General features: G+C 43.6%; 3 protein-coding genes across 5 annotated transcripts; 1 reads left to right on the forward strand and 2 right to left on the reverse strand.

The window, feature by feature from the left end:
• Positions 1-1,183: 1,183 nt before the first annotated feature.
• Positions 1,184-7,246, reverse strand: LOC123148509 (mitochondrial carrier protein MTM1). 2 transcript variants are annotated; one of them, XM_044567937.1, is made up of 10 exons: positions 6,840-7,246; positions 6,669-6,743; positions 5,418-5,546; positions 5,262-5,321; positions 4,288-4,458; positions 3,709-3,802; positions 3,418-3,512; positions 3,179-3,328; positions 2,924-2,982; positions 1,184-1,658 (listed from the first exon to the last, which is right to left on the reverse strand). In XM_044567937.1, the coding sequence occupies exons 1-10, from the start codon at positions 7,065-7,067 to the stop codon at positions 1,529-1,531; spliced, it is 1,191 nt and encodes a 396-aa protein (XP_044423872.1). In that variant the 5' UTR covers positions 7,068-7,246; the 3' UTR covers positions 1,184-1,528. The 2 variants fall into 2 exon arrangements, with proteins under 2 accessions (XP_044423872.1, XP_044423873.1); XM_044567938.1 differs by having other exon boundaries at positions 3,418-3,509; positions 6,840-7,243.
• Positions 7,247-11,080: 3,834 nt separating this feature from the next.
• LOC123148511 (translation initiation factor IF-2) lies at positions 11,081-12,378 on the forward strand. Its single transcript, XM_044567941.1, has one exon. The coding sequence runs from the start codon at positions 11,313-11,315 to the stop codon at positions 12,159-12,161; it is 849 nt and encodes a 282-aa protein (XP_044423876.1). The 5' UTR covers positions 11,081-11,312; the 3' UTR covers positions 12,162-12,378.
• A 78-nt stretch (positions 12,379-12,456) lies between these two features.
• On the reverse strand, positions 12,457-16,667 carry LOC123148510 (pentatricopeptide repeat-containing protein CRP1, chloroplastic). Of its 2 annotated transcripts, XM_044567939.1 has the most exons (7): positions 15,454-16,667; positions 14,476-14,628; positions 14,295-14,366; positions 13,890-13,992; positions 13,698-13,811; positions 12,982-13,231; positions 12,457-12,891 (listed from the first exon to the last, which is right to left on the reverse strand). In XM_044567939.1, exons 1-5 carry the CDS (start codon positions 16,579-16,581, stop codon positions 13,804-13,806), a joined length of 1,464 nt encoding a protein of 487 aa, XP_044423874.1. In that variant the 5' UTR covers positions 16,582-16,667; the 3' UTR covers positions 12,457-12,891; positions 12,982-13,231; positions 13,698-13,803. The 2 variants fall into 2 exon arrangements, with proteins under 2 accessions (XP_044423874.1, XP_044423875.1); XM_044567940.1 differs by having other exon boundaries at positions 12,457-13,231.
• Positions 16,668-19,732: the final 3,065 nt, after the last annotated feature.

Raw genomic sequence — 19,732 nt, forward strand, 5'->3', positions numbered from 1 at the left:
TACTCGCAAGAGGTCACTCTGCATTTCAAAACAGAACCAAGAAAACATACCGAAAATGAACCAAACCAAACCAATTTTACGTTTATTATGATTTATGATTTCGGTATGGTATGAACTTTTCATATAGTTTCGAGTTTCGGTTTTCATGGCATATACCAAGAAGCCGAACAATTAAGCGAATAAATAAACGAAAGCAAAAAATATATTTATATTTCTCGAGTCAACCAACCATATAAGTAGCCAATTTTTACACATCAACCAGATTCCTGTTAAACACATCCATTTTTCTTGTAACGTAGTCATATTTATCTTCAAAGAATGCTAAGTACGTACATAACCATCGAATCCATGCATGCATACATACTTGTATATAGTTATATTATACTCTTTGTATAAATAGGTATGTGTTTTGAGTCATAATTTTGTACATTACTACACATCATTTTCAAATTTGCATCAATTTGGTTTTATGGTATATAATATACCTAAACCGTACCAAAATAATTTGGTATATACTGGAACCAAACCATCTTTAATATCATGCCGTATTTAGCAAAGTATTAGTACCATACAAACCGAAAAACCATATAAATCGAACCAGTAAATCGAATGCACAGAGTTAGCAAGAGGATTCCCAACCCTGTTCTGGGCTTCCGGCCCATAAAGCCACATGCGCCAACATATAAAGTGCAAAAGAAAACATGCTCCAACACGAGACTTGCGCTATTTTCCATCTACTCTACTGGACCGTTCTCTCTTTCAAGAGGTGACCAAATATTAGGAATTTTAAGTAAAGCTAGCACGAACTTTAAGTAACAACACTTCGCTCTAATTATAGCACAAGCTTTAAAGTAGTAATACATTTCCGGCCCCAATGCAGACGCATCCGCCTGCATCCATACCAAGTATAGAATGGAAGGAGGCATAGAGAACCTGAAGTGAATTGATAGCAGCCACCAAAGCTCTAGATCCTGAACATTTTTTCTTCTTAACAATCTTGATCGTGACGGCAATTCAAGGTGAGCATGCAGCCCATCCCATCTCTTAGTATCAAGATTGATGTCCTGGATTTTAACTGCTGCTGAAACTAGGAAACCAGTGAACATTTTCCTTGCAACCGGTTCAGGGCAATCCATCAGCATTTGAGACAAGGCAAAACAAAATTATTCTGTAGTTTTAAGCGTACAAAGCGCAAGGTATTATTGATCATCATCAATGCTACATCTTACACTACATTCATCTTCCTACGTAAGTTAATCAAAGTTATATGGTCCATTCCCCTCTGACAAAACTGGAGCTCGCTCCGCAGCAAAACTGAAAGCCTTTAAACATTATTACCAGGAGACAACTGGACCTCGTCCAGGAAAAATAATGCCTGATTGCTGCTCACTTTGATCCTCTAATTTGAGCCTTTACCACACCCTACCCTGCCAAAAGCTCGAGTGGCTGGCATAAACTAGACAGATCTGGGGAATGTCATGTTACTACAAAAGAAGGTGGTGGTTTTATCTTCCGGACAAAATCCTGGTCATGACATGTTCCTTTGGTGAAGAGCATACTTGACGACCTCGTAAAAGGAAATGACAATACCAACTGATGGTCCAGCACGAGCGACGCGTGGACCAACACCAGTGAACAAGCCTTTTGGACCTTCAGACCTAGCAGGATAAAATAGATCAGAGTGGAAAGGACAGCGAGCGGATTACAATATGTGAAGGATGATTCTATGACTACAGCTACAAAGTTTGAATGAACATAACTTCCCCAGTCATGACCTCTCTAGGTTAATGACTTGGAAAGGCAACACAAGAAAAGGCTCCAACAGGACATTGCACCAAAATTTTGGAGAAACAGAAAACAAGAGCAATCATGAAACCTGATCCAATCCACTTCATCTTCGTTCAAGGATTCAAGGGATATATCATAAATAAGCAAGCCATGATTTTGTACTAGGCAAATTGGATCATGAACATAACTAGCTAACTGATCCTAAACCCTTTGCAAGGCTATGGGTCTCCCACAAGAGGAGCTTCCACAAAAATTAAGAGGTGGCCAGAGGGTGTGGATTGATCATTTGTATGTAAAGAAAAATTCTAAACAAAATTTGACGACATTAGCACAATATACATCCGTCATGTCTCAAAATGTTGAATCCGAATTCCATCTACAGCTCAAGCAAAAAGGGCAAATCTAACAATCAATTATACGAGCATGGTACTATTCATTGCTGTTAACAGTTTGAATTGTCTTTTTCCCCACATCATGCTATGATGGATTTGGATTAAAAGCTATGCAGCATGATTGAAGTGCATTGTGTATGCCTCTTTCTTCTTCCAAATATTTTCAAGACTTCCAGATGTGTATTTTGGCAAGCTAGTGCATTAGTAAATATGATGTGCCCAATGCAGTGCATATGTCCACGGACCACGGCTATGGATATTTATTTGATTATTTACACTAGATACATATCATGATATGTAAAAAAATCTAGAAAATTATTTTCACAATATAAATTTGTTAGGTTTTGTAAATATATTCCAATAATTAGTGTTTCATACTTTCATGTAGCTTTTCGGGGAAAGCGGTGTCCAGAACAGCTCCTTATGTGAACTAGAGGGCACTGACGACTGTTAAGTTTATGAGACCTGGTTGGTTTTTCAAGTGGAAATTGTTATTGCTTCTCTGTCAAAGTTCAGTAGAAATACAGGGATGCTTTTATATTATGCTCTGACTGACCCATATTGCCCGACCCAGCAAGCTAGCCCAAGCCCAACTCAAACAGCTGACTAAATCATGGCTCTAATTAACATACAAGCCCAGTTGACAATTGTAGGTTGCGTGTCGGCTACCAAGCAGAAATGTAAATTTTTACTGGTTTGGAACAAAATGCTTCTTAAAACTTCACAGTATGTGGAAGACATACCTCAATATATCAACTAATGTTTGCCTCGTGGTCATTCTCATTGCCTTCTGGGCATCCTTCTGAAATGGAAAAACATACGCAAATTTTAAAGCAAGGCAATGAAAAAAATAGAACATATGAAATTGATGGCAGGTAAAAATGAGATGGTGCTTCATGGGGGTCATGGTGTGTGGAGCAAACCTGAAAATAATGCTCTCATGACTATTTCCAGAATAGCACAGAAAACAGACTACAGAAAATATGAAATACACAAACCTCTATCTGTCTCCTTGTCTTGGCAACATCAAGAGGGCATGTAACACCAGCAGCAAGACTACCTGCTACAAAGCCAGCAGCAAAGTTCGCTCCCAACACACTAGCTGCGTCACCGTCCTCTGCAACAAGACCAAGCAGCTTTCTTCGAATCTGCATGGTAACCTCAACAAGATTAGATGGATACCAAAGCAACTGTTAAATGGTTTAGCATATCTAAAACATGAACAACATGGACTTGCCGGCTCCAGCGTTGACCAGCATATAGCAGAGAATGGAACATCCCGAGCAAGCTGTGCCCCCACACCCGTCCATAGAACACGATAGTTTTGCACTGCTTCAGCATTAATTAATTCATCAATCAGAACAATTTCTTGCCTCAAAAATAAAGAGTTCAGGTTGTTGGAATGAGGAAAACAAAACAGACTACTGGAAAATAACAAATTTAAAAATGAAAAACATGATTGATATTATGATGTGAAAACATAAACCAATATGCTAATACAAAATGAGAACGAATTATACCAACATACCATTCTGACTTGAACTTGCATGTGGTGAAAGAACACCAAGCAATGTTTTCCACATTCCAGGAGGCTTTACTCCAGGCTGAAATTCCTTATACGCCTGTTAACATAAATAGTTACTTGATTGGATATTCAAAACAGATGTTCTTTTGCCCAGATCAAAACATGCCGTCTCTTCACAAAAATTTGCACGCGGTTAGAAGACACAAACATGTTTGTTGTAAAAAAAATATAGGAGTATGACTTTTGAACTGTTTTACTTTTTTTAGTTTATTACTGCTCACCAAAACACCATCTTCCTATTTGATACTACTTTCTATAAAACGAGAAAAAATATGTACTCCCTCCTTTCCTAAATATAAGACTTTGTAGAGATTTCATTATGAACCACATACGGATGTATATAGATGCATTTTAGAGTGTAACACTTATTTTACTCCGTATGTAGTCCATAGTGGAATCTCTACAAAGACTTATATTTAGGAACGGAGGGAGTATTACATAGGCCCCTAAAATTGTGCAAACAAAACTGTCCTCAAGATTATTTATCTGACATGAAATGAAATATACTAACTGGATATTTACCTGCATCCGTGTCCTTGCCAATTCAATTGGGGAACAAGCAATGCATGCGAGTGAACGTGCAACTGATCCTGCTACTAGTGGGGCATATGGTGTCAACCCAGGAGCATTGCTTCTTGTAAAATCTTCAATCTTGTTGCGGAATATGTCATAGCAAGGCAAATATATTCCAACCTGTTTGAGATCAAAAACATGATCATGGACAACATTAGTTTAGGGTGTGTTATACATTCACTAAGATATGATAAACTGAGAGTAAATCAAGGCGTCCAAAGGCGGTCAACCCCCGCCTTACCGCCTAATGTATACTTCAGCGCCTAAGGCGGAAAAAATTTCAGGGCGCCTTACCACTCAAGCACCGCCTTATGGACGCCTTGAAAACGATCAACAAATATGTGCAGCTATGTTTTTAAGGCGGTAAGGCGATCTAAGGCGCTGGGGGGGCGCCTTATCGCCTAGGCGATGCCTAAGCGCCTAAGGCGGACGCCTAAGCGCCTAAGGCGGGCATATTTGTAAGTCGCTGGCGGGGCGCCTTATCGCCTAAGCGTCGCCTAAGCGTCCAAGGCGGGACGCCTTAAAAACAGAGATGTGCAGGCTAGATGATATCTGCCTTACTTAACAGACAGAATGTCTGAGGACAGAAGACAAAAATGAAAGTGTTTACATTGTTTAGGTTACAGAATTATTTGCTCATACAAACTATTATTTACATATGCAGATTAATAACAGTTTCATATATGGCTTCTTCTATTAAGATGAGTTTTACATGTATCAGCAGATCTGTAAAAACACCGAATTTGTTCTTGAAAACAGGTGCAAATGGCATGGAGAAGCGCAAGCTATATTGCCTACTCCACACATACCTGAGAGGTTGGAGGTACTAACATGATTATACAGATTTCACAGAAGAAGTTTTTTTTAATAATAACGCAACAAAAAGCACAACAGAATGCAGTGTGACAGAGCAAGAGACTCACAGTTGGTATAGCTAATGCCAAGCCAGCATTTGTACCTCTCCATAATCTACCAAATCCTTCCTGAAACAACCGATGAGCAAATATATCAAGTATCAGTATCCACAGGATGTTAATACTAACATAAGAAACTAGCAAACGGCATTTGCGCTGCATTACCTGTCTAACAACTTTCAAGAATACATCAACTGTTCCCTTGTACTGAAAGCAATCAGGTGGGCAAATAGGTTCACTTCCCAAAACAATACCACGTGTGCATGATGGAGAGCATCGCAACTCAGACAGTATCTGGAAAGAAGGCATAAGCAGCATTCCTCTAGTAAGCACAAGAAATAAATAGGTTATTTGTTTGATGGCTAACCTAGAACAATGGAACTGTTGAGTTCATTCAGACGATTAACATGAATAAGCATTAAATTAATGAAAAATTATTATTATGTAAACATGAATAACTTTGGTTCTGGAATATGATCGCAGTTTCAAGAGATTTCTAATGCCCATTTTCTTCTTATGCACAACCCCGCTCCAGATTACATTCCAGGAAACACTACAGTAGATTTGAAATGCATGTAATTAGAAATAATAGAATTTGCCAATCGCAAACAAAATCAGCAACAAGGTGACAAAACCAACATGCTTTATCTACCTACGGAAGAATCAAATCTGCACCGTTATTGAGAACAATCATCTTGGCTACCATTCCCAGTATCTGCAACACTGTTCACATCCCAACTCCAGTTGCTTATCGGTGGAGGATTAAATCACCTGTCAAAATTATCATAACCTCTCCTGCCAGCCTGTGGTACAGCTTATCCGGTCGTTTTTCAAGCATAATGATATAGTGAATGCTATATGTATTCTCGTCACCCGTAGTTCATTCCCAAACAGAACATGGCTAAGGCTACCCACCCCAAATAGCACGTTGTGCAACCACAGAGTGCACTAATGAAAATTATCACCACTGCTTGTTGAACAAACAAATAAGAGAAATAAGTAGATGTATAGAATTTCCGACATCTAATGAAATGCATGTGGTCTACGTTGGCGAAGCGATTCTGATAGCAAACTTAATCCGCAACACAAGAAATATTACCAGAAGTGCTAGCCAAGGACGAAATTTAACAAAACCAAGCAATCTCCTACATTGAAAATATAACTATCAATACACACACTGGATCGCACCAACTGACACATCAACTCCCACAGTGATAGCACACAAACCTAATCTACAAATGATAGAGGCTTACACACACGACGCCTCTTGTCATGGGTACTTCTGTTTTCTGGCTTCAAAGGGGTATATTATGGGACCAACAGAAATTTCTTGCAGAATCGGTTGTATCATCCACACTTCAAATTGGAGGCAGCAAAAACGAAACACAAGCCTACAGAAGGGGTCGGATTGCTCACCGCATCCGGGCCGAGCGCCGCCATCTGGGGTGCTTGGTAGTAAGGCACCCCCGCCGCCTGCGCCTGCAACCTCGTCTGCACGGGGAGACGAAAACCACGACCTATTAGCCATCACGAATCGTACAAAAGGACTAACCCCCAGATAATGGACAAACTGGGAAGAGCCCGTACCTTGGCGACGTCGAGAGGGTTAACGATGATGGCGGAGATGAAGGCGGCGCTTGCGGCGGAGAGGGCGCGTTCGGCCATCCCGAGCTCCTGGTCGGCCACCACCGCGGCCGGAGGGGCGGGTTGGGGAGGCTGCGAGCCGGACGTGGCGGCGGCGCCGCCGGAGAGGTCGATGCGCGCGGCGGCGGCGGTCATCCAGGCGGGGAAGCCGCCCCTAGAGCCGCCTGCCATGGCTCCCAGCAGCGCGGCGGAATCAATACGGCGGCGGAGGGGAGCGCGGGGGAGGTCGCGCGGGCCGTGCGGCGGTGGTGGTCTGTCTCTCTGTGGAAGGAGAGGAGACACGAGTCGAGGCTCGAGAAGAGAGGAGGGGAGGGGAGAGGGGTCGGTGTTTTTTTTCCAGAGGAGTCCTTTGGTTGACTGTAACAAAGATAAAATAGCCGAGACCACGTCTAGGTCATATTGGAAACCAAAAAAAAAGCCTCTGATACATGCCCTATACTGGTGCTCAATTTTTGTAAAAAAAATATGCCTAAATTTTTGCTACAAGTGATGCAAATATACATCACTTCTAGTTTCTTTGGGGGGAGCCAAAACTTTCTTAATCGTTTTGGACACTAGTAATAATGTACGTGCAATGCACGTTTATATTAGATAGGATATTAGTTGCACGTTATATTAGGTAAGATATATCTGTTGCATGTTGGTATTTGATAAGATATCAATTACATTTTCACGGGAATGGTAGGATATTAATTACATGGCAGATTTCAAGGGATAGCGTTGAGTCAAACGTGTTTATAATCAATGGCAGTGGTGGATAATTAGAGCGTTAAACGTGTTTGGTGCTCAACATTGGAGCGATTTTAACCGCTAGATAACATGATTTGACGGTCGAGATGATTTGGATCTGCCCATTTGGGTCTTTTTATATTGTTATAGATATAGATATAGATATAGATTTAGAGGGATACAAGTTAGGCCATGGGTGAGATAAGCCACAAGTGACGACCCTGGTCAAGCAAGAGAGAGTATTTGGCTAGATTGTGTGCATCAAAATTCGATGCTTTACTTAAAGATAAAATTACAACTATTAAATTTGGTATTGCTGTTAAAATATACATCACTTGTTGTTGGCCAAAACTAATTCAATTGCGGCGGTTTCCGCCAAAGCGAAACTTTACCGGCACCGACCAATTTTCGTTGTCACCGACACTCCGTAGGCCGCCCCGAGGCCAGACACCCGTTGACGCCGGTCGAAACATTCCCGCACCCCTCTTCAACGTTGAAGAAGCTTGAGACACACCAATTTTTTGGCCATCTGTTGTAGATACTCCAACAGATCCCCTTTCTCCAATAAGTTTATGGTAAGGGGGAAGTTGGGTCAAAAAACAAGTCTAGCAGCTCCCATTCTCCCTTATTGGTAGTCACCGAAAATCCAGTCCTCTCTCGGCCTTCTCTCAGTGCACCATCGCGCGCCGCACCACCGCTGCTGCCACCGCATGTCACCGACGTTCGCACACCACCACCCACGCTGCCCGCCCTCTTAGCAGCACCACTGATTGTCGCGCCACTGTCATCGTTCATCGTGCCACTGCCAAGTGGACCATGTATTGGTTAAGGAGGGTTTGGATTGGTAGCAAGGCCTGCCCTTTTCTGGCAAAGATTAATGAGTAGATCATATGTTATTTACTTGTTCAATAGCTACGTTATTTTGGTGTTTGTTGTAACATACTTCTAATTTTAAATTTGTACCTCATGATTTGAAACAATGCTTTGGGCCCATGGTCAAGAGCTTTCCAAAGAAAAATCTACATCTTTGGTTTCTATTGGAATTGTTGTTGTTGTTCCGAACAATTTGGAAGAGTAGAAATGATATATGCTTCACATGCAAAATAATTAATGATCCCGCTGCATTGATAGCTATGCTTCGTTACTAGATTAATGCTTGATCAATATTGTAGCTAAAGCAGGAAAATCCAATGGTATTGAAGTGGGGAACAAGACTAATAGAGCAAATTGCTAGTGATATGTTCAAGGCGATGCAAGGGTGAAGACCAGGTGTACTGAGGCTATGTCGATCCTCAGTTTGAATCTAGCACCAGGAGTGCTTTGGGGGAGACTTGTGGGAAATCTCACATTAGGTGAGATCAATGAGATCGATTTTTTTTAATCTACATGTTCAAACATTCTAAAAAAATGTTAGATAAACATCAATGTTTGATGTTCAACCTAAAAAAGTTTCAACTCCTAATTTGACCTACATTAATAGAAACAAAAAAGAAAAAAAATTGGACGTGAATAGTGTCAAAGTACTATTCACTCAAAGATGCCACTATTCACATTCGAATTTGTCTTTTTGAATCTCCAAATGTACATCGAGTTTGGAGCTGGTTTTTTCAAAGTTGTAGACATACCCCCACATGAATGTTGTGAAATAATTTCAGATTTTTTTAAATGTCAAAATATGTTTTTTTGGTTGATCACATGATGTCACCTAATGTGAGATCTCATACAAGTCTCACACATGCTGCTTTCCTCCTTCCCGAAGAACTTCACCTCTTGTCCTATGAACTTGTAAGATATGGTTCATTTAAGCTTGTCTAAACTTCGATTTGGATGTACTCCCTCCGTCTGCGAATAAGTGTACTTCTAATCTTTTGTCTTAGGTCAAAGTTTTAAAACTTTGACCAACTTTATAGAGAAAAGTATTAGCATTTATGACACTAAATTAATATATCTATTTTGAAATGTACTTTCATAATGTACCAAAATTTGATGTCATACTCCCTCCATCCCGGTTTATTAGGCCTAAAGACAACTTCTCTTAGACCAAGATACATAGTAGTAATTTGCCCATATTAATTTTTTCATTCCACTTCCAATGCACTCTCTCACATGCATACAGCCAATGAAAAAGCATGCATGAAGTGTATTAATTTTCCAGCCATGACACCAACAACAATGGCTTTCAATGCAACCAATGAAATGGTTGCATGCATGCACCTTTCCAAAGCAGGGTCTTATAAAAGGGGACATGCTGTGATGCTGAGAGGCCTAATAAACCCGGACGGAGGGAGTATATGTTATGACTCTTTTGTATATAGTTGGTCAAAATTTTAAAACTTTGACTTAAGACAAAAACTAGAGGTACACTTATTCGCGGACGGAGGGAGTAGTCCCTTAGCTGAGCTTTAGCCTTCCCATCTGAACTCTTTTTTTCTTTTGTCTTAGCTCTAGCTTTTGTAAAGAAAAAAGGTTTCAAGTAAATGAAAACGGAGGGAGAAGGGCTCTTTTATATAAAAATAAATAAAATACAACCGGATGTCTTTTTTTTCCCACAAGCACCATCTAGACAAATTCGGTCGAGTAGAAGAAACATGTTCTATAAAGATGAGTAGAATCTAATGGCATCTTCAAGGACATCCCCTACTTTGTTCTTATTTGTCCAGATCAGACAGACTGAACAAGAGAATTGATGCATGTCAGACACTGTCATAGGTCCGCTCTCACCTTACCACAAACACATTTACCAAGTCGTTGTGTAAGGGCATCTCCAACGCTATTCGCTACCTCCAACGTTAACCCTCAAATGTCCACATATATACTCGGACCTCGAAAATTTTCTAGTTTGTCCAAAATTAATGGGAGAATAGGGGAGTCCGGACGTGTCTACGGCGCCAACTCAGCCTTAGACCTCATTATTCGCAAAAAAAAAGAGGCTTAGACCTCATCACAAGCCCACTTTTCCTTCTCCCCTCATTATCTCTTCTCTCTTCTTTGAAAAGGGGGCTTATATGAATATGAAAGTTGTAAATGTCCTCTCAAATGTCGATCATGTTCCAACTCAAAAAAAAAAAAACAGAACGTATGTTTCCCCCATAAAAACGTGCCCGAAGCCCCGAATCCCTGCGCAGTAATTCGCGATGAATTGCAGCCTGATTCGCTCTTCATTGCATGGAAACGGTGGATCAATGTGTCCATGCATGTATCGAGAGCCTGCCAATTTTCATCTTCGCTGAACAGGAAAGAACAGTTTCTTTTTTGGAACGAGGAAAGGACCTTCTGATCGTGCCCATATAAGCCGGAGTGCTGGCGCCGGGTCACGCGACGAGACCGACCGAGTCTCCACGGCCGCCGGAGCAGCGCGCCCTGCCGGTGGCGGAGAAGGCGGTGGGCGCCTTTCCACGCAGCCAGCGCGTAGACAGCCCGGGGCACACAACGGTCAAAAGCCCCCAGAGGCATCCGAGGTGGAGCGGAGCGGGGAAAGGTGGTCCGGGGCTCCACCACGCGCCGGACGTGACAAAACGGCTCCGCGCCCCCTCCTCCTCCCTCGCCCACCAAGTTCTCCGGCCCGGACACTGACCGGCCGCGCCCACGCCCAAACCGGCCGCACCCCACACTCTTTTTCTTTCACACTCCTGGAGAGCTCAGTCCTGAACTCCTGATCCCCACCTCGCGGCGCCGTCGGGTCCGGCCATGGCGTACTCCAAGGGAGCTGGCGGCGGCGGGATGTCGGCGGTGGACGCCATCCTCGCGGAGGCGGCCGACCTGGTCGCGCTGGAGCAGATCGCCAGGCTCAACACCGCGCACCTAGCCGGCCTCGACGACTCGGCGCTCCCGTCCAGCCTCGAGTCCCGCTTCCGCAAGCTCAAGTCCCTCCCCACCGCCCCCGCGCCGCCCGCCAAGACCCTGGGCCGGAGCGCCACCGCGCCGCCGCAGCGCCGCGACGATCCTCCCGCCGACCCGCTCCCGCAACCGCACGCGGACCCTCTCTCCCCCGCTCCGGTCGCCCCGGCGAGCCAGCAAAAGGAGCAGAGCCCTCCGCCGCAGCCGCAGTCTGATCCTCCTAAGAAGAGTGTCCCCGCGGTCCGAGAAGATGGCGAGGAGGAGGAGGACATGGAGCGGCTCTTCGGGGCAGGGCGCGGCCGGCCGACGCTGAGGGAGCGGAACAGGGGCAGGGACGAGGACGGCTCCCTGTCGCCGCCGCCGCCGCGCCAGGCGTGCTGCTTCCCCTTCTCGCCCAAGAAGGCCCCGCAGAGGGCCCCGGCGGCGAGGAGCAGGAAGGACCGCGTCGGAGGAGCGCCGGGCGACGACGTCCTCGGCATCGACGCCGGCGAGTGGGGCGACGAGAACAGGAGGATGGTCACGGAGCTCAAGGAGCAGCAGCGCAAGCTCAAGAAGGCGCTCGAGGAGCAGGTCAAAGTCAGCAGGGAGACGGCCAAGATGGCGCGGTGGGTCAAGCAGGCCTCCGCGCGCATGACGCACACGGACGCCATTGACGACCTGCTCAGCGACATCGACGACGACGACGACGAGCTCAAGTGAAGAGATGTCTGCTCTGCTTTCCTTGTGTTCCAAAGCTTCTGCTTCATCTTTTCGGAAAATTTCCCTGGCTTGGACACACAAACTATATATATGAAGATGTTTAGGTTGCAATGCATAGTAGTACTAGCTATATATGAGTTGGACTTCAGAAAGAGGGATATAAATTCTGCTGTTTTAGACGAAGAGAGGTGTATGGAAATGTTGGATCTTCTGTTCTTGTTTCTTATATTCTTACTACGAGTTATGTCTAAAATCACAAACCATAACCACCATTACATGCACCAAGGTACAGAACTTGACAAAGATATAATCTGCCTATTAGTAAATTCAGTACAAATACAAGTTGGGCGAGAGAATAATACTAGAGATTGCGGCACACAGACAAACACAGGGACAGTGACACTTAACCTAATTATTTGATCCTATTTCGAGTTCACAGCCTATTGGCGGAGGCAGAGGGAATGTAAAGTGAAGACAAAAAAAAGTAGCCCTATGAAAATGGTTACAGAGAATCATCTGAGTTGTCTACTTCCAAAGATGATTGTTTTCATAAGCTATCCTGATGATATACAAGTCAAAGCTCAGTACACCTAATATTCTGAAAACCACGATGCAGTGTGGTTCAGGAAGAGGGCAACGAATGGAATTTCAAACTTATGATACACTTCACCATCTTTTTCCTGTCCAGATCCCCGAAAGTCTCCTTTAACTGTTTCCTCGACTATGAAATCTGAACTCCAGTACAAAGGCAAGCACATATCAGGTGATCCTACGTCGTAAATGAAGGTAATAGCGATGGGCTGTTTGTTTGTTTGCATACCTGCATTGTGGAGCCAGAAATATGCAGGCGCCGGATGATTTGAACTTATGCTCGACCTCAGAGCTCCAGTCTAACTAAAACTGAGGAAGAATCACGGTTGTTCTGAATCTTGTGATTGCTGGCCCCATTATTACTCCACAACAAACGACCTCCATTGGAGAAAATGCCAGAGGGAGATTCTCCAGATTCCACGAAACACAGCACGTGGACTAGAACCTTTCTGTGTGAAAAGTAATTGCTGTCTCATGTTCTGCCATTTTAAAAAGGGCCAAAGTGTGAGAACCATACCTTCAAATATGAAATGGGTAGGTGATAAATGAACATCTGCACAACACTTATTATACTTCATAGAAGTTGAAGCCGTTCGAACACTTTTTGTTTCAATTCAAAGAAATCAGGAGCGCAGGAGCTCCTCAATTTGGAAGATAATATTAAGTTGAGGCCTAACCTTCCTTGTCCTAATCAAGGTACTATTTAAGTTGTTTTCATCTCATTCAGCATATCTAGATGTGCTTTAGCAAAACTGATAAGAAAATAACCACGTGACACATGTGGTAAGCAATCCAAACTATTACCCCAAAAAACTTATATAAGAAAATAAAAAATATATAAAGGGGCAACTTCATGCAAAAGGACATCATAAGTGTTACGAGATTAGGAGAGCCGGAGAACCATTTATATGCAAATTTCAGAGTAAATACAATCAGCGCACTTACATTTTACTTTACAAGAGATCCATCAAGCATGTGCTAGCAAAGTAGGGGTTCTTGTAGTTATAGACATTAACATAAGAGCCACTTCAGAGCTGCTGGGGTTCCAATTTCAATAATCTGGCAAAGCATGCGTCAACCAATACATCCTTGAAAACCACAAGAAAACAGCTGCAAAAGTGCAAATGAAACACTTACATCCCATTTGTTCCAGTGTAACAGACGCATCATGCAACATTTCCCTAGCTTTTCTATCTGGGGTACAGCCAGCACGCTCCATTTCACTATATACTTCTGAAACCTGTTCAAGAAAATGAGAAAACTATTTCAAGCTCGTCAAATTATCCAGGCACGTAGATTTCTCTAATGGTTCAAAATCTCAATAGTATATATAATCATAATTGGCACCGTATCAAGAAAATTAAATCTTCATTAGCTAAGGAGAGAGTTGCAATTGCATGTCACCCAGAAAGAACTCTTCTATAGTTAAGAGTTAATAGCTGAAAAAATCCCATTGTTTTTACCAAGGTTTTCTGTCGGCAACAAAGCATATGGATATTTAAGCAACTGAAGTAATCAAAACTACAAATACAGCAGGCGGACCTTCTCATATCTTTTTACTCTCATGAAAGCCTTCATTAGAGTAGTGTAAGTGACAACATCTGGGCTCATACCCTGAGAAAGAATAAGCCATGGTAAGAGAGAGTGCGAAGAAAGTAAAATCATGGCACCCAAACAAGAACCAAAAAAATAACAGCATTCTCATTCAGGAGAAAGTACATACACTGTCCTTGATATGCTGAAATACAGCTAGTGCCTCCAAGTGCCTTCCAGCCGTACTAAAAGCATTGATTAACAAATTCAACATAACGAGATTTGGTTCAATTCCTTCTTCCTCCATCAATTGAAGAACACTTACAGTTTGTTCACACAAACCCTGAAATGGGAAAGCCAAAGCAATATGATGTGCACAAGAAGAAAAGGACAGACAGGAACTGATGGTTTTGAGATCAGCGAAAAGGCGACTAAACTGACAAAACTCAATATTCATGCAAAGTTTCAGTCAAAATAATTATTCATGCACAGTAGCAAGCTATGCCAAAGTACTCACTCACAGGCAACCCTGAATCAGCTAAATCGCTAAATTAGATGGAAAATAGTTCATGTAAATCAGCTCAAGGTAACACAAAATGCAAAATCTACCTAGCAAATATAGTTGCCTGTAATGGTACTGTAATTTCTCGATGTAACTTTCAGAGTTTCAAGTGCTAAGAGGCAGATATATATTGATGTTAACGGTACTAATTAAGCTTCTTTTGAAGGAGAAAACAACTACAATGGCTATATTTCAAGATTTTTATACTATTACAACCATATAGTAGCAAGTAATGCCAAACTACTCGCTCTTGGGGCATACTGTTTTGGATAAGCTAATGTACCACATGGCAAAAAAGAAGTTGCAAGTCGGCTCACTTATGTTTCTGCATAACACAAAATACAAAATCTACCCAACAGATGTAATTATTTGCCATGGCAATCTTATTGTTTGATGTAACCGATTTAAGCAGAAAAAAGTTGGATTTCCAGTGAATTATTTATAGCCGATCACTATTCTAGGACCAGAACTACGGTTTGTGTTATTAATTCTTCTGGAGACTTAACATCATTGTTTTGACAGGAAATCTTAGCATGCACTGGGAGATATTAAAGAACATATCATTCCACTATGAAATTGGTTTGCTCCATTTCCAGTGGCACTAACCTGTTGAGCATAAGCGTTCGCCAGGACGCAGAAGATACTAGGAGAAAGCTGCAGGTTTTCAGCTTTAAGAGCAGCTACACATTCCTGGGCATCGCGAGAGTGGCCATACTGACCGTAAATGTCAACCAAAACTGCATATATTGCACCACTCTCCTTGAACCCTCGATTCCTCATTTTATCAAACAGCTCTTTGAGCTCATCCCACTTCCCTTGCTCCCCCAGCCTGCTGATGATCGTAATGAAGATCTTCGGGTCCGGGTACATCCCTTCCTCCTGCATAGCAGCAAGGAATCGCAGGGCACGCTTCATGTTCCCAACCCGACAGTGCCATCGAATCAAAGCGTTCCACGTAGCGATGTCCGGCTTGATCCCCTCCCCACGCATTTTCTCAAACACCCTGCGCGCGTCGGCGAGCTGCCCGTACTTGCCGAACGTATCGATCAAGCCGTTGTAAATCTTGACGTCGAGCTCCACCCCGAGCTCCTGCATCTCCATGATGAGGTCGGTGGCCTTCTTCCACATGCCGCTGTCCCTGTAAAGCCGCACCAGCGTGCTGTACCCGGCGGTGCCCAGCCGGATCCCCCGGCGCTTCATCTCGCCGAGGACCCACCACGAGTCCTCGAGGCGGCCGGCGCGGGCGTAGGCGTCCAGCAGGAGCGTGTAGGTGCGCCGGTCCCGCGCGACCCCGTCGTCGGCCATCTGGAGGAGGAGGCGGTCGGCGAGGCGGAGGTGCGCCCGAGCGAGGAGGCCCTCGAGGAGCGCGTTGTAGTGCGCGGCGTCCGGGCGGAGCCCGAGGTGGCGCATCTCGAGGAGGAGCGCCTCCGCCTCGAGCGCGCGGCCGGCGCGGGCCAGCGCACGGATGAGGCGCGCGTAGGCGGCGGCGCTGGGGCGCATCCCGGCGGCCTGCATGTCCGCGAGGAGTTGGAGCGAGCGGGCGAGGTCGGAGCCCGCGTGGGGCTGGATGGAGCGGTCGTAGGACTCCCACGGCCGCTCCCGGTGGTGGTCCGGCGCGGTCGAGCAGCAGGCGACGGCGATGGTGAAGCCGCGGCGGCCTAGAGTCAGACGCTGGAGGGGCGGAAGCTGCAGCGGAGGGTGAAGATGCCGGCGGACGAGGCAGCAGGCATCCATGGATATTGGAGCGCGCGCGTGTGCTCGCTCCCGCTGTGGTTGGGTTGGAGGCTTGGAGCCGACCGGGGAGACGAGTGTTTTTTCTTGAGAAATGGGAGAAGAGTAATGGACCGGGGAATATTCCAAACACAACCTAGCCAAATGGGCCGGCACGGCCCGACCTGGGCTATACGTGCCAGGCACAGCACGGCCCACCCAGGCACGCCATCTTTTTATTTTTGAGGCTGTATAACGATTCTTCATTCAAGCTAGTTCAAAGGAATCGTTGCAATTTCATGTGATTGAAGAAACCACACATGCCTTCCAACATCTAAAGACCAAGCAAATTTAGCTAGCCTCAAAGTTTTGAGACCTTTCCCCCGCAAAAAAAAAAGAAGTCTTGAGACCTTTTCTTATACTCCAAAAAATCTAGTTTACTAGCACAAATCTCTTGGACAATAGGTGCACGGGTCATTTCGGGCAGGCATATGCGTTACGCTCCCTGGGAGCTCCTAGCCACCGCATTATGCGGCAAACAGACCTCCCTTCGCACAGGGCGCGCCGACTGGGACGGCCCATTTTGAGTTGAACAAACCAAGCTGTCTGGCGAAAAAAAATCGCAAAAACAATGCGTCGCGCGAGCTCGGATTCAAACTAGAGACATGCTGCTAGCATATGGGTCAGGCTAACCAGTCCACCTATTGACCATTGTTGATGAAACTAGCAGAGTGAACCATAAAGTACTACATTTAGTGGCTGAGCCATTCCCATCCCAAGTGGTGGCCCGATTCGGCCTGGCCTGGTCGGAAAGAGATTCTAAATCTCGAAAGTACTACATTTAGTGGCGTAAACGGAACATTACTTAAAACCTTGCAGACAATGCTTCAAATTTAGAACACTTTAATTAAGTTAGGAATATTTTTTAACACACGCGAACGAATTTAAAAATTTCTCATCATCTTTTGAAAGCTATGATAAAATTTTCAACTTCCCGAACATTTTTCGTAAATGTGAATGTTTTTTGAATTTGTAAACAAAACTCAAAAAGTGGAACTTAGTTTGCAATTATAAACAATTTATTTAAAACATTAACATTTTTAAAATTTTCAAAACATTTTTGAGAATGTGAACATTTTTCAAAATTCCAGAACATGCTCTGAAAACATGAACATTTTTTGAATTGGTGAACAAAGTTTGAAAACAGGGACAACATTTTAGGTTCAGAACAAAAATTATAAAGTGAGAACCAATGGAAAACCCTGATTTTTTTTGGAAATGAGAACAATTTGGAAAAGCTTGCACGTTTTCTGAAATTCCCGAACATTTTTTTTGAGTTTGTGAACAAAACTAAAAAAATGTGATTTTTTTCATATTCCCAAACAGTTTTTGAATTTGCAAACAAAATTTCAAGAACATGAACATTTATGAATTTGTGGACAAATTTTCAACATAGGGACATTTTTTGAAAATTGTAAACATTTTCTGAATTTGCAAAAAAAAACATAACATGCAAACATTTTTACAATTTAAAATTCTATTAGTTTTAGATTTTGAAACATTTTTTGTAAAATAAACAACAATATTTGAACATCCAAACATCTCTAAAAAGACGAACAAAATTTGGAATTTCAAACAATTTTAAAAAAGACGAACAAAAATTAGAAACCACGAAAGTATTTTGAATTTGTGAACAATTAAAAAAAAAGCAGAACATGTTTAAATTTCTGAACAAATTTTGTAAGCCCGAACATTATATGAAACTCCCCGAACAATTTTCGAATTTGTAAACAAATTTTGAAAACGAGAACATTTTTTGAAATTGTGAACAAAATTTTGAAACCACAAATATTTTTTGCAATTGATAAACATTTTTTGAAACGATAAAACAAGAACATTTTCAAAATAAGGAACATTTTTAGATTTAGGAAAAAAATTTGAAAACAGAAACATTTTTCAAAATTTGAACTTCTTTTAGAATATTGAACATTTCTGGAAAAAGAAAAATGAAAATTATAAAATTAAAAAAAACCCGACCACAAAGAAAAATAAAAAAACGGAGAGAAAGAAAAAAAAACCCGAAGGGGTAGTGCCAATGCGATCTACTCAAATGAGCCGGCCCAGTCGCGTTGATCGGCTGCTTGCCTGTGCGTTTCTCCGGCAACTTGCGGCAACGAGCGGCAAATAAGAAATTCCGCTCTCCCTGACTTAGGCATGACCCCCTTATCGCACGTGCCAGTACGGTCGGACCGCATGGCCCACCATAACACGTCTCATCAAAATATCTCCAAAAAAATGCCGAGAAACTTACGAAGACAAATTTTAGGCATGTGAGAAAGTTTGAAAAAAAATTAGCTGCTCATAGCCGATTTTGTCTTCTCTGGCATGAACTCCTCGAATGTCGTTTGCCAACGAATTTTTGCACTCACCTGGCGCACTCAAGCATCTTTCATGTAAAAAAAAATCAGATTTGTTTGAATTTTTTATTATTTATTTTGATTTTACTGTTCACACGGTAAGCATGATATTTGAAATGGGACTTCTTACTTGGTAAGCATTTTACCTGATCTAGTCATGTTTGATCATAAAACTTAGAGCAACTCCAAGGCACCGACCCATTCTGCTCGCGCGTGTCCGTTTGGATCAAAACGAAGACAAAAGTCGACCCAACGTGCCAACTCAAACGGTCACGTGTTCGCTTTTCGTCCGCTCGACGACCCATTCCAAGCCTAAATTCGGGCCTCATTTGCGTCGACGCAGACACGAGGCAGACGTGCGCAACACCCGCCTACCCCCCCCCCCCCAGGCCCTCCAGTCAGTGGCACATACGTCATTCTCTTCCTCCCATCCATAGCAAGCACCCGGCTACCCAACCCCGTCGCCGCCGTCGCCCCGTTCCAGTGTCCTAGCCAGCCGTCTGTACCCACATATACCCCCACAACACGCACCTTCCAATGTCGCTGTCACCACCTTCTCGCCACCGGACCACCGCAGCTTCCTCCGATGTCGCCACCAGCACCACCTCGCCCCCCGTGCCCCGGCCAGCTCCTTCGACGACGACGCCATGCCAGCTACCTAGTCCAAGGGAAGTGTGCGGCTCTTCGCCGACCTGCTTCTTCAACGCCACCCGCAAGTTGTTCGACGGTTTGCCCGCAAGGTACAAATGGACTCCGCC

The sequence above is a fragment of the Triticum aestivum genome, chromosome 7A (genome assembly GCF_018294505.1).
Source record: "Triticum aestivum cultivar Chinese Spring chromosome 7A, IWGSC CS RefSeq v2.1, whole genome shotgun sequence".
Lineage (NCBI taxonomy): Eukaryota > Viridiplantae > Streptophyta > Magnoliopsida > Poales > Poaceae > Triticum > Triticum aestivum.

Coding starts and splice junctions, on each gene's coding strand:
- LOC123148509 (XM_044567937.1), bottom strand. CDS start 7,067: ATGGCAGGCGGCTCTAGGGGCGGCTTCCCCGCCTGGATGACCGCCGCC. Junction 3,803..4,287: donor TGGCAAGGACACGGATGCAG/GTAAATATCCAG, acceptor TTATGTTAACAG/GCGTATAAGGAATTTCAGCC. Junction 1,659..2,923: donor ACATTAGTTGATATATTGAG/GTATGTCTTCCA, acceptor TTATCCTGCTAG/GTCTGAAGGTCCAAAAGGCT.
- LOC123148511 (XM_044567941.1), top strand. CDS start 11,313: ATGGCGTACTCCAAGGGAGCTGGCGGCGGCGGGATGTCGGCGGTGGAC.
- LOC123148510 (XM_044567939.1), bottom strand. CDS start 16,581: ATGGATGCCTGCTGCCTCGTCCGCCGGCATCTTCACCCTCCGCTGCAG. Junction 14,367..14,475: donor TTCAGCATATCAAGGACAGT/GTATGTACTTTC, acceptor ATTCTTTCTCAG/GGTATGAGCCCAGATGTTGT. Junction 13,993..14,294: donor GAGTAAAAAGATATGAGAAG/GTCCGCCTGCTG, acceptor TTTCTTGAACAG/GTTTCAGAAGTATATAGTGA.